At 47.5% G+C, this 17,703-nt stretch overlaps 1 protein-coding gene, 1 non-coding gene and 1 pseudogene across 2 annotated transcripts; 2 read left to right on the forward strand and 1 right to left on the reverse strand.

Annotated features, from left to right (window-relative positions):
• Positions 1-425: 425 nt before the first annotated feature.
• On the forward strand, positions 426-3,881 carry LOC103560374 (large ribosomal subunit protein uL11-like; annotated as a pseudogene).
• LOC139084985 (U6atac minor spliceosomal RNA) lies at positions 3,056-3,183 on the forward strand. Its single transcript, XR_011542921.1, has one exon. It is a non-coding gene; the product is annotated as a U6atac minor spliceosomal RNA (small nuclear RNA).
• Positions 3,882-14,656: 10,775 nt separating the features above from the next.
• Positions 14,657-17,610, reverse strand: UBC (ubiquitin C). Its single transcript, XM_070629307.1, has 2 exons — positions 17,056-17,610; positions 14,657-16,330 (listed from the first exon to the last, which is right to left on the reverse strand). The coding sequence occupies exon 2, from the start codon at positions 16,325-16,327 to the stop codon at positions 14,726-14,728; it is 1,602 nt and encodes a 533-aa protein (XP_070485408.1). The 5' UTR covers positions 16,328-16,330; positions 17,056-17,610; the 3' UTR covers positions 14,657-14,725.
• Positions 17,611-17,703: the final 93 nt, after the last annotated feature.

The following is a 17,703-nucleotide window of genomic DNA, read 5'->3' on the forward strand; positions in this document are numbered from 1 at the left end:
TGGGACTTCAGCCTCCAGAATTGTGAGGAGCAAATGTCTGCTGTGGAAGCCCCCAGTGGGTGGTGCTTTGCTCCAGCTGCCCGAACAGACTAAGTCAGAGGGAACAGAGGGCCACAGACAGGGACGCAAGAGAAAAACGCCCTGTTTACTGTCTTCCATTTTTAATTTTTCACACGCACACGCATGCCTTTCTAAAAGTAGTTGTTTCAGTTCTGACAAGAAGGATGCGCTCCATCAGCTCCGCGAAGCCGTGGCTGCCTTGGAAACAAGGAAACAACCCGTGCTTCATAAATAAGCATTCGGGACTTGCTTCCCACCCTCACCCCCTGGCCAAAAGGATTTGTTCTTCTTTGTCCCTAAACTCACAGATCTGCCCCCGGACCTCATCTACACAGCTTGACAATGAACAAGCAGTGAAGGACAACATGCCGTGCTGGACGGAGGCCTTCGCCACTCGCGATCACGACCCGCCATCAGGAGGCAATTTAGACAGTGTGTTACAGAGATCAGGTGGCGGCCGGCGGGGCAGCTCGTAGCCCCAAAGGCAGTGTGTGAGCACCCCAGCCCATCTGAAAGCCAGGCAGGAAGCTGGCCAGCTCCTTCCCGTCTCTGCTTCCTCCCCGCCTCCTCGGGCTGCAGCAATGTGTCCCAGCAGAGGTCTGCAGAGTGTTTTCTCGAATTCAACAGTCCTGTCAAGGTTCTGGAAGGCCCCTAACATTTTTGGTGTAAACATTAACTCAGGTACCCCATTGCAAGGGAGTTCTTGGAAATACGGAATTTCAGACAAATGCCAGGTCAGTGGGGACACAGTTCTCCAGAAGAAGATCCTTGTCCATGGCTGGAAGAAGCCCACTGCCGGGCAATGTCCTATGAATAATTTGGATAAATACCCCGCCATGACCTTTGTGATTCACCTCCAGGAAAGCGAAATCACGGTCCATCTACACTGGCACTGTCCAACAGAACTTTCCGGCATGATGAGAATGTTCTAGATCTGAGAATGTTCTAGATCTGTGCTGTCAAGTAGGGCAGCCCCTAGCCTTATGCTTCTACTGAGAGTGGAAAGGTAGCTAGTGCAATTGAGGAACACATTCTATTTCATTTTAATTAATTTACATTTATTTTTTATTTTTATTTATTTTTTTGAGGAAGATTAGCCCTGAGCCAACATCTGCTGCCAATCCTCCTTTTTCTTTTTGCTGAGGAAGACTGGCCCAGAGCTAACATCTGTGCCCATCTTCCTCCACTTTCTATGTGGGATGCCTACCACAGCATGGCTTGACAAGCGGTGCTATGTCCGCACCTGGGATCCGAACCCGCAAACCCCGGGCCACAAAGTAGCAGAATGTGCGCACTTAACCCCTGCGCCACCAGGCCCGCCCCTAATCTATGTTTAAATAGCCACACATGGTTAGCTTCTTAGAGTCAGCCACGAACCTGCAGCAGCCTGGCCTCGGCTTTGGTTTTTCCACACCAGCAACCTATTCCCGAGAGCTCCCTGAAGCCGTTGACTCTGCCACTCCCAAACGTGCGACCTGGTGAACTGTTCCTGAGGCCCTTGGCTTGCTGAAATGGCTCCGCCGCCCGTCCCAGCAAGAAGATGAAATGCTGTTTCTTGGGATTGGAGCCCGATTCAGGCCGTTTGGGTCCTCAGTGCCGAAAGCTGCCATCGGAGCAGAGAAAGTAACAGAAAAAGCCCTAATCTTTGCGGTGCTTAAATGCAGGTTCTGAGAGTGTCACGGTCAAGAACTCGGAGCTGGAGCCAGACTCCCTGGTGACCCCACATTACCTCTCTGTGCCTCAGTTTCCACACCAGTGAAATCTGAGAGAGCATCGTGCCTTCCTCCCAGGGCTGTTGTGAAGCTAGAAGCTAAAGCGCATGCTCAGAACCGCGCGGGGTGCAGTGTGAGTGCTCAGCCTGGGTGGGTATCAGTATTCTCGTGGGGTGCGCACACACAACCAGTCAGAGAGTTCCAGATACTGGAGCGCCAGATAAGGGAGTGCTGCGAAGGATATAGACGTGGATCACGGAATGAGAGAGCGAGTAGTTGGGGGCAAGTGGACTAGTTTAAAATGGTGGTCAGGGAAGGGAGGTTCCAGTTGAGACCTGCAGGAGGAGAAGGGGCCTCTGGTGAGAAGATCGGGGATGGGAGGGCGGGGGGGAACATTCCAGGCAGAGGAGACTGCAAAGGCCCTGAGGCAGAAAAAGGCTCAGCCTGCTCAGGAGCCAGAAAGAAAACCGAGTGATTGAGGGCGAGCGAGCGGTGGGCAGAAGGGCCGTGCCGAGCTGGCTGCCCAGGGCCAGGAGCTGGGAGCGTGCTCTAAGCAGCGTGGCGGGTGGTCTTGGCGGAATGTTAAGCTGGGGGAGGAGAACCCTTCTCATTTTCAACAGCTGACTGGGACTGGCAACCCAGCAAGCAGGAAGACTCAGACACGACGGCCGGTGAGGCACACTGTCACCTTCTGGGGGTCCCGAGGCTCATCCCCTTCCTCCTGTCGTTCAACCCCATGTGTCTTCCTTTCCTGGTTGTTGTTTTTGCCCAAAGAGAGAGTCGGAAGTGAGGAACGAGGGACACGGGCTCAAGTCATCATCTCTCTAGAAATCTGCACCCAGACTGAGAGGAGTGGAGTGTCCAGGCCCACGTGAGAGCAGAGAGCCCAGCTTGGGGGTTCCGATAGAGAAATCGGTGGCTTGGACCAGGGCATCGGCAGGGAGGCAGGGCTGCCAGAGTCTGGCTATGTTTTCGAGGCTGAGTGGACGGGCTGCGCAGGAGGGAGGAGAAGAGAGAGGTGAAGGCCCAGCTGGACACGAAGACATGCTGGAGCCATCAGCTGAGCTGGAAAGACGACGGAGGGACGGGTGGAGACGGCAGCGCAAATTGGCAGATAAATGCGTTCTACTATATATTTTTCAAAATGGCACACTTTCATAAGGAAACAATCCGATGAATCCAGAATAGGGGACATTTCTTAAGTCAGCTAGCTTGATTCTTCAAAGTCAATGCCTTAGGAGATAAAAAAGGCAGGAGATTGTTCCAGATTAGGAGACCGAGGAGAGTTGTGTAAAAGGAGAGAGGTTAGCACTGCCCCGGACAAGGGTGTTCGAGGCCCTCAGGCCTGACAACACACGCACCGTCAAGGCTTCTGGCATGGCCACCTCGCCATGGTTTTTCATTTTTTTTTTCTTTTTTGTTTTTTTTTAAGATTTTTTTTTTTCCTTTTTCTCCCCAAAGCCCCCCGGTACATAGTTGTATATTCTTCGTTGTGGGTCCTTCTAGTTGTGGCATGTGGGATGCCGCCTCAGCGTGGTTTGATGAGCAGTGCCATGTCCGCGCCCAGGATTCAAACCAATGACACACTCGGCCGCCTGCAGCGGAGCGCGTGAACTTAACCACTCGGCCACAGGGCCAGCCCCTCGCCATGGTTTTTCAAAGTTGTGTACTTGAGGTGCACTGGTGGGAAAGCTGCTGCCACATCCCCCAAGATCAGCCCTCTGCGTCTGTCTCCCAAAAAGTTTGGTGATGACATCGCCAAAGCAACTGGTGCCTGGGTCTGAGGACAGCAGCGAAACTGACCATTCAGAACAGACAGGCCCAGACTGAGGGGGTAGCTTCCGCCTCTGCCCTGATCATCAAAGTCCTCGAGGAATGCCAGGAGACAGAAAGAAGTAGAAAAGCATCAAGCACAGGGCAAGTGTCACCTTTGATGAGATTGTCAACATTGGCCAACAGATGCAGCACCAGTCTTTGGCCAGAGAACTCTCTGGAACCGTTAAGAGGTCTGGGGACTGCCCAGTCTGTGGACTGTAATGTTGATGCTGCCACCATCACGACATCTTAGACGACATCAACCCTGGTGCAGTGGAATGCACAGCCACCTAAAAACTAGAAAGGAAAACGTTTCAATAAAGGATCATTCGACAACCAAAAAAGAGAGAGAGAGAGATGAAGGAGGTACGATAACCAATGCAAAGCACGGATTTTTATTGGCTCCTGGTTCAAAAAATAAATCAGCTATACAGACATTCTGGGATGATCAAGAAAATGTGAATGTAGATTGGATCACAGATAAAATTTATAGTATTCATTTTATTAGATGATAATAGTATCATGGTTATGTAAGGGAATGCCCTTCTTAGGAGAGACAAGCTGAAGAATCAGGATTTAGGGATAAAAATATGATGTTTTCAGGGCCAGCCCTGTGGCCGAGTGGTTACGTTCGTGCATTCCGCTGTGGCGGCCCAGGGTTTCGCCGGTTTGGATCCTGGGCACGGACATGGCACCGCTCATCAAGCCATGCTGAGGCAGCGTCCCAAATGCCACAACTAGAAAGACCCACAACTAAATACACAACTATGTACCGGGGGGGCTTTGGGGAGAAAAAGGAAAAATAAAATGTTTGAAAAAGAAAAGAAACTAGATATTTAAAAAGTATATTTGATGTTTTTTACAAGCATCTTCTCCGATCATAGTGCTATAAGGCTAGAAATTAATTACAAGAAAAAAAGCTGAGAAAGGCACAAAGATGTGGAGACTAAACAACACACTACTGAACAAGCAATGGATCTTTGAAGAAATTAAAGAAGAAATCAAAAAATACCTGGAAACAAATGAAAATGATAGCATGACATATCAACTCATATGGGATACAGCAAAAGCTGTATTAAGAGGAAAATTCATCGCAATACAGGCACATCTTAACAAACAAGAAAAATCCCAAATAAGCAATCTTAAACTACACCTAACTGAACTAGAGAAAAAAGAACAAATAAAGCCCAAAGTCAGCAGAAGGAGAGAAATAATAAAAATCAGAGCAGAAATAAATACTATTGAAATGAAAAAGGCAGTAGAAAGGATCAATGAAACAAAGAGCTGGTTTTTTGAGAAGATAAATAAAATTGACAAACCCCTAGCCAGACTTACAAAGAAAAAAAGGGAGAAAGCTCAAATGAACAAAATCAGAAATAAAAGAGGAGAAATAACAACAGACTCTGCAGAAATACAACGGATTATAAGAGAATACTACGAAAAACTATATGCCAACAGAATGGATAACCTAGAGGAAACGGATAAATTCCTGGACTCCTACAATCTCCCAAAGCTCACTCAAGAAGAGGCAGACAATTTGAACAGACCAATCACAAGGAAAGAGATTGAAACAGCAATCAAAAACATCCCAAAGAATAAAACCCCAGGACCAGATGGCTTTCCTGGGGAATTCTACCAAACTTTCAGAGAGGATTTAATACCTATCCTTTTCAAGCTATTCCAAAAAATTAGGGAAGATGGAACACTTCCTAACACATTCTATGAGGCCAACATCACACTGATACCAAAACCTGACAAGGACACCATGAAAAAAGAGAACTACAGGCCAATATCACTGATGAACATAGATGCAAAAATTCTAAACAAAATTTTGGCAACCAGAATTCAGCAATTCATCAAAAGGATCGTACATCATGATCAGGTGGGATTCATACCAGGGACACAGGGATGGTTCAACATCTGCAAATCAATCAATGTGATACACCACATCAACAAACTGAGGAATAAAAACACATGATCATCTCAATAGATGCAGAGAAGGCATTTGACAAGATCCAACAGCCATTTATGATAAAAACTCTGAACAAAATGGGCATAGAAGGAAACTACCTCAACATAATAAAGGCCACATATGACAAACCCATAGCCAACATCATACTCCATGGGCAAAAACTGAACCCCATCCCCCTGAAAACGGGAACGAGACGAGGATGCCCTCTATCACCACTCTTATTTAACACAGTACTGGAGGTCCTGGCCAGAGCAATCAGGCAAGAAAAAGGAATAAAAGGAATCCAAATAGGGAGGGAAGAAGTGAAACTCTCGCTGTTTGCAGACGACATGATCTTATATATAGAAAACCCCAAAGAATCCATTGGAAAACTCTTAGAAGTAATCAACAACTACAGCAAAGTTGCAGGGTACAAAATCAATTTGCATAAATCAGTAGCATTTCTATACTCCAATAACGAACTAACAGAAAAAGAACTCAAGAACACAACACCATTCACAATCACAACAAAAAGAATAAAATACCTTGGGGTAAATTTAACTAAGGAAGTGAAGGACCTATATAATGAAAATTACAAGGCCTTTCTGAGAGAATTGGATGACGACATAAGGAGATGGAAAGACATTCCATGTACATGGAATGGAAGAATAAACATAGTTAAAATGTCCGTTCTACCTGAAGCAATCTACAGATTCAACGCCATCCCAATCAGAATCCCAATGACATTCTTTACAGAATTAGAACAAAGAATCCGAAAATTCATATGAGGCAACAAAAGACCCCGAATTTCTAAAGCAATCCTGAGAAAAAAGAACAAAACGGGAGGCATCACAATCCCTGACTTCAAAACATACTACAAAGCTACAGTAATCAAAACAGCATGGTACTGGTACAAAAACAGGTGCACAGATCAATGGAACAGAATCGAAAGCATAGAAATAAAACCACACATCTATGGACAGCTTATCTTCGACAAAGGAGCTGAGGGCATACAATGGAGAAAAGAAAGTCTTTTCAACAAATGGTGCTGGGAAAACTGGAAAGCCACATGTAAAAGAATGAAAATTGACCATTCTTTTTCACCATTCACCAAAATAAACTCAAAATGGATCAAAGACCTAAAGGTGAGACCTGAAACCATAAGGCTTCTGGAAGAAAATGTAGGCAGTACACTCTTTGACATCAGTATTAAAAGGATCTTTTCAGACACCATGCCTTCTCAGAGAAGGGAAACAATAGAAAGAATAAACAAATGGGACTTCATCAGATTAAAGAGCTTCTTCAAGGCAAATGAAAACAGGATTGAAACAAAAAAACAACCCACTAACTGGGAAAAAATATTTGCAAGTCATATATCTGACAAAGGCTTAATATACATAATATATAAAGAACTCTCACAACTCAACCACAAAACATCAAACAACCCAATCAAAAAATGGGCTGGAGACATGAACAGACATTTCTCCAAAGAAGATATACTGATGGCCAATAGGCACATGAAAAGATGCTCATCATCGCTGATCATCATGGAAATGCAAATCAAAACTACACTAAGATATCACCTTACACCCGTTAGAATGACAAAAATATCTAAAACTAATAGCAACAAATGTTGGAGAGGTTGTGGAGAAAAAGGAACCCTCATACACTGCTGGTGGGAATGCAAACTGGTGCAGCCACTATGGAAAACAGTATGGAGGTTCCTCAAAAAATTAAAAATAGAACTACCAAACGATCCAGCCATCCCACTACTGGGTATTTATCCAAAGAGCCTGAAGTCAGCAATCCCAAAAGTCCTGTGCACCCCAATGTTTATTGCAGCACTGTTTACAATAGCCAAGACGTGGAAGCAACCTAAGTGCCCATCAACAGACGAATGGATAAAGAAGATGTGGTACATATATACAATGGAATACTACTCAGCTGCAAAACAGAACAAAATCATTCCATTTGCAATAACATGGATGGACCTTGAGGGAATTATGTTAAGTGAAATAAGCCAGCTAGAGAAGGATAATCTGTGTATGACTCCACTCATATGAGGAATTTAAAATTATGGACTAAGAACAGTTTCGTGGATACCAGGGGAAAGGTGGGGTGGGGGGTGGGCACACAGGGTGAAGTGGTGCACCTACAACACGAATGACAAACATTAATGTACAACTGAAATTTCACAAGATTGTAACCTATCATTAACTCAATTAAAAAAAATATGATGTTTTCAATTTACTTTCAAATGATTCAGCTAGGCAGACAGATGAAGCAAATACGGCAAAATGTTAATTATGGAATCTAGGGGTAGGGTTCACTATACTGTTACATTATTCTTTCAACATTTTGGTATATCTGAGAATTTTTAAAATGAAAAATAGGTGGGAAAAGTTGAGAAAACAGATGTATTTATATGCATCCCAAAATGCAAATAACTTTTTTCTGGATTTTCAGATTGCAAATTAATTAATTGTTTGGTGTTTCTGTTTTGCCGGCATCAGCTGGCCAACAGTGTGCTTCCAGAGGAGAGTCCCATGCATACGAGGGCACACAGACCCGGATTATCCCGCACCACAAAGGGAGTGATTTGGCCCATTTCTTGGAAAAGCATCCCAGTGAGGAAGCAGCATTTTAGGGGTGACACCACTGAAAAGGGGGACGAGTTGGCCTCCAACACACAAGAACCATGTGAGGCAGTGTTTCTTCAACAACATCCAGAATCCCCAGGCGGTTGATTAAAAATGCAGATCCCGAATAAAGGCCATACATGACCAGCCCACAACCAACATCATACCCAACAGGGAAAAAGGAACGCCATCTCTCTGAGAACAGGAACAAGACAAGGGTGCCCACTCATGCCACTCTTATTCAACATAGTACTGGAGGTTTTGGGCCAAAGCAACTAGGCAAGAAAAAGAAATAAAAGGAATCCAAACAGGCAGGGAAGAAGTGAAACTCTCACTGCTTGCAGACATGATTTTATACATAGAAAAGCCTAAAGAATCTATTGGGAAATTTTTAGAAATAATCAACAACTACAGCAAAGTTGCAGGATACAAAGTCAACTTACAAAAACCAGTTGCATTTTTATACTTTAATAATGAACTTACAGAAAGAGAACTCAAGAATGCAATCCCATTTACAATCACAACAAAAAGAATAAAATATCTAGGAATAAATTTAACCAAGGAGGTCAAAGACCTATACAATGAAAACTATAAGACATTATTGGAAGAAATCGATGATGACATAAAGAAATAGAGAGATATTCCATCACATGGATTGGAAGAATAAACATAGTTAAAATGTCCATACTACCCAAAGCAAGCTACAGATTCAATGCAATACCAATCAGAATCCCAAAGACATTTTTCACAGAAATAGAACAAAGAATCCTAAAATTCATATGGGGCAACAAAAGACCTTGAATGGCTAAAGCAATCCTGAGAAAAAAGAACAAAGCTGGAGGCATCACAATCCCTGACTTCGAAATATACTACAAAGCCATAGTGATCAAAACAGCATGGTACTGGTACAAAAACAGACACACAGATCAATGGAACAGAACTAAAAGCCCAGAAATAAAACCACACATCTATGGACAGCTAATCTTCAACAAAGGAGCTGAGAACATACAGTGGAGAAAGGAAACTCTCTTTAATAAATGGTGTTGGGAAAACTGGACAGCCACATGCAAAAGAATGAAAGTAGACCATTGGGGGCCGGCCCCGTGGCCGAGTGGTTACGCTTCAGCAGCCCAAGGTTTCACTGGTTCAGATCCTAGGCGTGGACATAGCACCGCTCATCAGGCCATGCTGAGGTGGCGTCCCACATGCCACAACTAGAAGGACCCACAACTAGAATACACAACTGTGTATTTGGGGGATAAAAAACAAAAAGAAAGAAAGTAGAGCATTATCCTTCTCCATACACAAAAATTAACTCAAAATGGATCAAAGATTTGAAGGTAAGACCTGTAACCATAAAACTCCTAGAAGAAAATATAGGCAGTACACTCTTTGACACGGGTCTGAAAAGGATCTTTTCAAATTATACATATATATTATTATATTTTTATATATATAAAGACTTACAGGGGCCGGCTCCGTGGCCGAGTGGTTAAGTTCGCGTGCTCCGCTGTGGCAGCCCAGGGTTCGGATCCTGGGCGCGGACATGGCAGCACTCGTCAGGCCACGTTGAGGCGGCGTCCCACATCCCACAACTAGAAGGACCTGCAACTAAGATGTACAACTGTGTACAGGGGGTGGTTTGGGGAGATAAAGCAGAAAAAAAAAAAAAGATTGGCAACAGTTGTTAGCCCAGGTGCCAATCTTAAAAAAAAAACAAAAAAACAAAAGCTCTATCTGAGATTTCTATAAATGATTGAGGAATCGGGCTTTCACTAAAAAAAAAAAAAAAAAAAAAAAAGACTTACACAACTGAACAACAAAAAAACAAACAACCCAATCAAAAAATGGGCAGAGGACATGAACGGACATTTCTCCAAAGAAGATATACAGATGGCCAACAGGCACATGAAAAGATGTTCAGCATCACTAATCATCAGGGAAATGCAAATCAAAACTACAATGAGATATCATCTTACACCTGTTAGAACGGCTATAATCACCAAAACTAAAAATAAATGTTGGAGAGGATGTGGAGGAAAGGGAACCCTCATACAGTGCTGCTGCGAATGCAAACTGGTGCAGCCACTAGGGAAAACAGTATGGAGATTTCTCAAAAAATTGAAAATAAAAATACCATATGACCCAGCTATCCCACTACTGGATATTTATCCAAAGAGCTTGAAATCAACAATCCAAAGAGACTTATGCACCCCTATGTTCACTGCAGCATTATTCACAATAGCCAAGACGTGGAAGCAACCCAAGTGCCCATCAGTTACGACTGGACAAGGAAGATGTGCTATATACACACAATGGAATACTACTCAGCCATAAAAAAAGACAAAATCGTCCCATTCGCAACAACATGGATGGACCGTGAGGGTACTATGTTAAACGAAATAAGCCAGACAAAGACAAACATTGTACGATTTCACTCATGTGGGAGATAAACAAACACATGACAAGAGAACAGACTAGTGGTTACCAGAGGAGAAGGGGGTGGGGAGCAGGAACAAGGGTGAAAGGGGCACATATGCATGGTAATGGACAAATAATAATGTACAATTGAAACTTCACAATGTTATAAACTATTATGACCTCAATTAAAAAAAAATGCAGATCCTGGCACTACCCCAGCCCTGCTGAATCTGGGCCTCCGGGAGGGGGCTGAGGCACTGCATTTTTAACAAGTCCCCATGGTGTCCTCTTCTACACTGCGTCCTAAGAACCACTGGTCTAATGATGTGTAACACTGAGTTTTACCAAGACGACAAAAAATAAGAGTGCCCTTAGATTTCATTATCGCTGCTTTTAGCTGCCCACCCCTAGACCCATGACCGTCTTTTTGCTTTACTAATTCTGATTTTTTTTTCAAGGTGGAAATACAGCCAGCCTCAAGCAATGGATCATGACTGGTCTAAACCAGCGGTTCTCAAGGGGGGATGATTTTTGCCTCCCAGGGGACTTCAGAAACATCTGGAAATATTTTTAGTTGTCACCACTGAGGGCTACTGGCACCCAGTGGACAGAGGCCAGAAATGCTGCTAAACATCCTGCAGTGCACAGGACAGCTCCCACAATAAAGAGTTATCCAGGCTAAAAGGTCAATAGTGCTGAGTTTGAGAAACCCTGTATTTTAAACCATTCTGGCCCCTTGACCAGTTCTGATCAACGAGACCTGAGGGTAAGTCAGTGAAAGCCTGTATTTTCTTCATTAAAAAAACCTGACGTGGCTGACCCCACTGCTCCGCACTTCTCCCTGCTTTGAATACAGATGTGATATCTGGAGCTGTGACAACAATTTTGCAACTATGAGGGAAAGAACAAGAGAATCACAACAAAGCAAATGCTTGGGGTTTACATCCAGACTGCTTGTTATGAGAAGATGAACACCCCCTTGTTTGATCCTCTGTGATTTGGATCTTTCTGTGTCCTGTAGCCAAAAGCACTCCTAACTCACACACTGTTGTTCAGTCTAATTCTAGTTGGAGGACCACTGAGATTTCAGCCATCTCACCTCTGGTTACAGCCCAAGGCTTCTCTTCTGCCTGGTAAAAAACTAATGCTGTCGCAAAAGCCAGTCAAAAAGCAGAATGGCTTAAAAAAGGAAACAAAGACGCCTATATTCTTGACCACTCTGCAAGACAGAAATCAACTTTTTCTGGTGGTAGAGACAGGGCTTGACACAAACCACTGACTACTATTATTCATTGATTTACTACTCTTAAAAGCATCCTTTATTACTCGCTGAAAGCCTCTGATCATACAACCCCATCATTTTACTAATTGTTCAGATCTGTGCAATATACGTTTCAAGGTAGAAAACATTTGCCTTCTGTCTTCTATCTAGCTCTGTGCCTAGTTTTCTTTTCAAGCAAATTAGGAAGCCCCACAGGAATCATTTCAGGATTTCTACAGCCATCTTGTCTGGGGAAGGACTAATGAAGAGCCCATGAAACACTACATCTCATACTTAATAAAGACGCCACTGTGCTGGGGAAACACACAGGAGCAGAGCTCCCTCATTTGAGTGAAGAGCTTCAACACAAAATAGAAAGAGCTACGCGATTTCAGGGAAGACAGCCACTGTCCAGCTGGGACAGTCAAGGCAGGCTTTGGGCATTCTTTAAATCAGGGCTTGACATCGGGCAGGATTGGATTTGTCGAGGTGGGAGGGGTGGTATTTCAGAAAGACGGAGTAGCTCGAAGGAAAGAGGTGCAAAATGGCAGGGAGCAGGTGGGGAAAAGAAAGTGGCCAGCGGACAGGGGAAGCGGGCAGGAGGGCATTTGAGCGGTGAGGGCTGGTGAGATTCAGTAAGAAAGAGGGTCTGAGTAACAGCTATATTAGATATTATGGAGTAATTCGAGCTGGGGTAGAAACGGAGGTGGCTGCAGCACCGGTAGAAGGAGAAAAATGAGAGTAAAGTAACCCTTGCTGGTGAGTACATCAACTGCCTGGTCAACCGCAACCGCCTGGGAGCACTGCAGGCTGCAGGCCTCCACCGAAGTCTGTGCCCGGAGCTCCCTCTGCCGGCAGAAACCAGCACCGCACGCTAAGGTGGCTGACCGGCTTCATTGAAGGGCCCTTGCCGATCTCTCAACATTCTACCTCTATTAGGGCCATACTCATAACTTGCAGGAGATCCTGTTTTTAGTGAAGACTTTGTTGTGCTTTCAGACAAAACATAAAAAGGAACATGAGCTTAACACAAGCCATGCATATCTTTTCTGGTTTGTTCAAGAGACAGAACCACATGTCTGTGAGTTCTTACATAGTATTCATTCAAATGTGAAACCAAACTTTGGGGGGCTTTAAGATTTAACAATCTTTCAATGAAACTGAACAAGTCCAGCAAGTCTGCTCTTAGACTAAGGATCCCCTGATGGCAGAAAACCTTCTCATCCATCACTGGATCACTACGGCTTCTGACATGCCGTTTATTGGGTGGAGGGTACTGTAAAAGTTCACTAGGGATTGTGTTGCCCGGGTGGTTTGTCCTTGAGAAAATTACACAAAAGGTGTTTTTCCTTTATACAAAATGAAAAGATGTTAGAACTCTGCCAAAACCATGATATATAATACAAAAAACAAGGTGCAGGACAGACTACAAACCAGTATGCTACTGTGTGAGTGGGAATTAATACTTAGTAGTTGCCTGTAATACATTAACACTGACTAAGAACCTTACACCACCTGTCCTGCAGAGCGGTCATTTTCAAGATGCTATTAAGATGTTTTCCCTGTACTACGACCACTCATTTCTAACAAGCACCAAAATCACTTGCACAAAAACTCCTAGCATCGTAACTGGTAACTGGTTACAGCTGCTGGTGAAGTTCCTGGGGTTCTTGTAATGTTGCTTCCTGACCTATGTTATCTTGTACGGGCAAGGGATGGAAATTCAGCAAACTGTGTTACACATGCTTCTACCAGCCTATTGTGAAAAACCACAGAAACTAACAGACTTGCCTAAGATTTATGGATTTCTCAAATGGCCTCAATTTTCTAGTTGTGATCCCTGAACCTAGGACTTAAACCTGGTTCTGGCCATTTTACAACTGGCAGTGACAACACAAAATTTCCTTCTACATCAGAGGTTATGCATGGATACCCCAAAACTGGGGGAGTGCAAGGGAGCAGTGGAGGGAATGGTGCTCTCTGGAGAAGACAATCCCTTCCAGCGCTTAGATGGGGCTCCGATTTCTGGGGTGCCCATCACCAAGGGCCAATTGCTTATACTAGACCAGCTTCCCTGCAACCTCCACCTTAGGTTCTAGTTAAGACGTAAAAATAATCCCTTATCAGCACCAGCTGAGTGGGTAAATGCCACCACCACAAACTTCTGGAAACTAAGACCAAAGGCCAGATGCTCCACCCACCACCAATGAAGTTATATACAAACCTTTATCTGTAGCCACATGAAAACCGAGGAATCACCTTGACAACTTACTTCAGCAGTAATTATGACATTTCAAATAACCACTAATGCCCAAACACTAGCATAATGCCTACCAGGTAATTTTTATTTAATATACAATACTCGCCATATTCTTTAAAGTCTGTCAGATGACAACCTTCTGTGCAGCTCGTGGATTTAAGTACAGCTAGACATTAAAGCTACTTCTGTAAGTTCCCTTCTACCACAATCACCCCTCCTCTTATCTCCTTCCTGCTAGTGTTCCAGAAACTTCCCCATGCTCAGGTACCTCACAACCACCCCCAAACTCAGTATTTTTAATGTCAGTAGCCCTCAAATGTCTATATATGTGTATATACAGGAAATTCTAAAAGCAACCTCTAATTTGCCTAGTCTTTATTTGTACCCACCCACTACAATTCTATATTAAGGCAATCTTTTACTGGTATTTCTTAACTCTTGGTTACCAGAGAATCATTTGGTAGACTGGAAACCATGATCCCTTGCACCACACCCTAACGAAAAAGAACCTCACATGACATTAAAAAACCCACACTATTTGGGAATGCAACAACTTTATTGAAAGAAAAGTGCAATGTAATTTGTCAGAGGCTTAAAAGGGGGACCTTAGACACCTCCCCTCAAGCGCAGGACCAGGTGCAGAGTAGATTCTTTCTGGATGTTGTAGTCAGACAGGGTGCGCCCATCCTCCAGCTGCTTCCCGGCGAAGATGAGCCTCTGCTGGTCGGGGGGGATGCCCTCCTTGTCCTGGATCTTGGCCTTGACGTTCTCGATGGTGTCGCTGGGCTCCACCTCCAGGGTGATCGTCTTCCCCGTCAGGGTCTTCACGAAAATCTGCATCCCACCTCTGAGACGCAGGACCAGGTGCAGAGTGGACTCCTTCTGGATGTTGTAGTCAGACAGGGTGCGCCCATCCTCCAGCTGCTTCCCGGCGAAGATGAGCCTCTGCTGGTCGGGGGGGATGCCCTCCTTATCCTGGATCTTGGCCTTGACGTTCTCGATGGTGTCGCTGGGCTCCACCTCCAGGGTGATCGTCTTCCCCGTCAGGGTCTTCACGAAAATCTGCATCCCACCTCTGAGACGCAGAACCAGGTGCAGAGTGGACTCCTTCTGGATGTTGTAGTCAGACAGGGTGCGCCCATCCTCCAGCTGCTTCCCGGCGAAGATGAGCCTCTGCTGGTCGGGGGGGATGCCCTCCTTGTCCTGGATCTTGGCCTTGACGTTCTCGATGGTGTCGCTGGGCTCCACCTCCAGGGTGATCGTCTTCCCGGTCAGGGTCTTCACGAAAATCTGCATCCCACCTCTGAGACGCAGAACCAGGTGCAGAGTGGACTCCTTCTGGATGTTGTAGTCAGACAGGGTGCGCCCATCCTCCAGCTGCTTCCCGGCGAAGATGAGCCTCTGCTGGTCGGGGGGGATGCCCTCCTTGTCCTGGATCTTGGCCTTGACGTTCTCGATGGTGTCGCTGGGCTCCACCTCCAGGGTGATCGTCTTCCCGGTCAGGGTCTTCACGAAAATCTGCATCCCACCTCTGAGACGCAGGACCAGGTGCAGAGTGGACTCCTTCTGGATGTTGTAGTCAGACAGGGTGCGCCCATCCTCCAGCTGCTTCCCGGCGAAGATGAGCCTCTGCTGGTCGGGGGGGATGCCCTCCTTGTCCTGGATCTTGGCCTTGACGTTCTCGATGGTGTCGCTGGGCTCCACCTCCAGGGTGATCGTCTTCCCGGTCAGGGTCTTCACGAAAATCTGCATCCCACCTCTGAGACGCAGGACCAGGTGCAGAGTGGACTCCTTCTGGATGTTGTAGTCAGACAGGGTGCGCCCATCCTCCAGCTGCTTCCCGGCGAAGATGAGCCTCTGCTGGTCGGGGGGGATGCCCTCCTTGTCCTGGATCTTGGCCTTGACGTTCTCGATGGTGTCGCTGGGCTCCACCTCCAGGGTGATGGTCTTCCCGGTCAGGGTCTTCACGAAAATCTGCATCCCACCTCTGAGACGCAGGACCAGGTGCAGAGTGGACTCCTTCTGGATGTTGTAGTCAGACAGGGTGCGCCCATCCTCCAGCTGCTTCCCGGCGAAGATGAGCCTCTGCTGGTCGGGGGGGATGCCCTCCTTGTCCTGGATCTTGGCCTTGACGTTCTCGATGGTGTCGCTGGGCTCCACCTCCAGGGTGATGGTCTTCCCCGTCAGGGTCTTCACGAAGATCTGCATTGTCTGTCACGACAGAGACATAAAGAAATAACTCAGGCGCTGAGCAAGCGGCTCACGCGTCCACCTGGTCCCGCGCTCAGAGCCAACTGTCACGTGACTCAAACGACCACCACAGACGTCTCCCCTAAGCCACCTCACGGGAGCAACCGGCACCGGCCTGACGAGCGAGCCGCGCCCGCTTCCGGTGCCCCCCGGAGAGCAGGAAACCTGACCCACGAGTCGAAGCCTCACGTCTGCGCCGCTGGACCCGCGTCCCCCGTCGGCCCGGCAGCGTCTCCCTCAGGCCCGGGACAGCCGCGGCCCCCCAGCGGACGCCCCCTATAAGCCCACAGAGAGTGACGTCACGGGCCGCACCCTCTCCCCACGCGGTGCCGGGTCCTCCGGAACCGCCGCGCTACGAAAGCCCGGGCTGCGCGCCAGTCAGGCCGCCGGACGCGGGCCCGCCCGCGGGTCCCCACGCGCCGCCGCGCTCCCCCGCTCACGGCCTCCGCGGCTCCTTGCGCCCGCGAGCGGCCGTCTCTCGCCAACCTCCCTGCCCGCTTCGGAGCCGGAAGCAACCGCCATTTTGCTCGTCACCCTCCCCCCACCCCCCCGGGCTGCCACGCTCGCAGGCCCCGGCGACGAGCTCCTCGGCAGCCTCCCCGCCCGCGGCGCGCCGCCGTGCCTCCCGCCCGCCCAGCAGCCTGACAACCGCGAGAGCCCCGGCCACCGCAGCGGCCTCCCCTCACCAAATCGCGATGACAGCCGCACACAGAGAAGAGGAAGCAACGAACTCCCGGCCTGGACGAAACTGGCTGCACCACACCCGGCGCGCCCTTATATAGCAACCGTGGCCCCGCCCCGCAAGATCCCTCCGCAGAAACGCCTAGAAGGGACTACTTTTCTCAGCCCTTCCTGCTGCCTGTAGAGAAGCGCAGCCCCCCGGAATCCCCTAATCCCCCTCCTGAAGTGTTCCCCTGTTAAGACCGGGGCTCTGGAGCGGAGTCTGGTGGGGAGGGGGCCGCAGTCCTGAGAGGCCGGGCGGAGGGATCACCGCGTTCTCGGCGCGCTGCGTCCGCGGCGTGGCCGGCGTTCGACGGCGGGGGCGGGGGAGCGGCCCGCGGCGGGCGCGAAAACCCGGCGCGGAGTCTCCCGGGCGGCCGGAGCGGGCTCTCCGTGCAGCCCGGCCCCAGCGCCCCCTCCCCTCAACCCTAACGACCCCGCGTCTCCCGGGCACGGGACCCGCCCCTGGCGGACAGGCCTCCGGCCGAGCGCCTCAGGCGGAGTCGGGTCCCGCTCCCCTCGCGCGCACGCGCCCTGCGCGCCCCCCGCGACCCTGAGGGACCCTTGACAGGGTGACATTGAAAGTAACGGCAGTGTTCGTGCTTCCCCAAACT

This window comes from Equus przewalskii, chromosome 7 (assembly GCF_037783145.1).
Source record: "Equus przewalskii isolate Varuska chromosome 7, EquPr2, whole genome shotgun sequence".
NCBI classification, from domain to species: domain Eukaryota; kingdom Metazoa; phylum Chordata; class Mammalia; order Perissodactyla; family Equidae; genus Equus; species Equus przewalskii.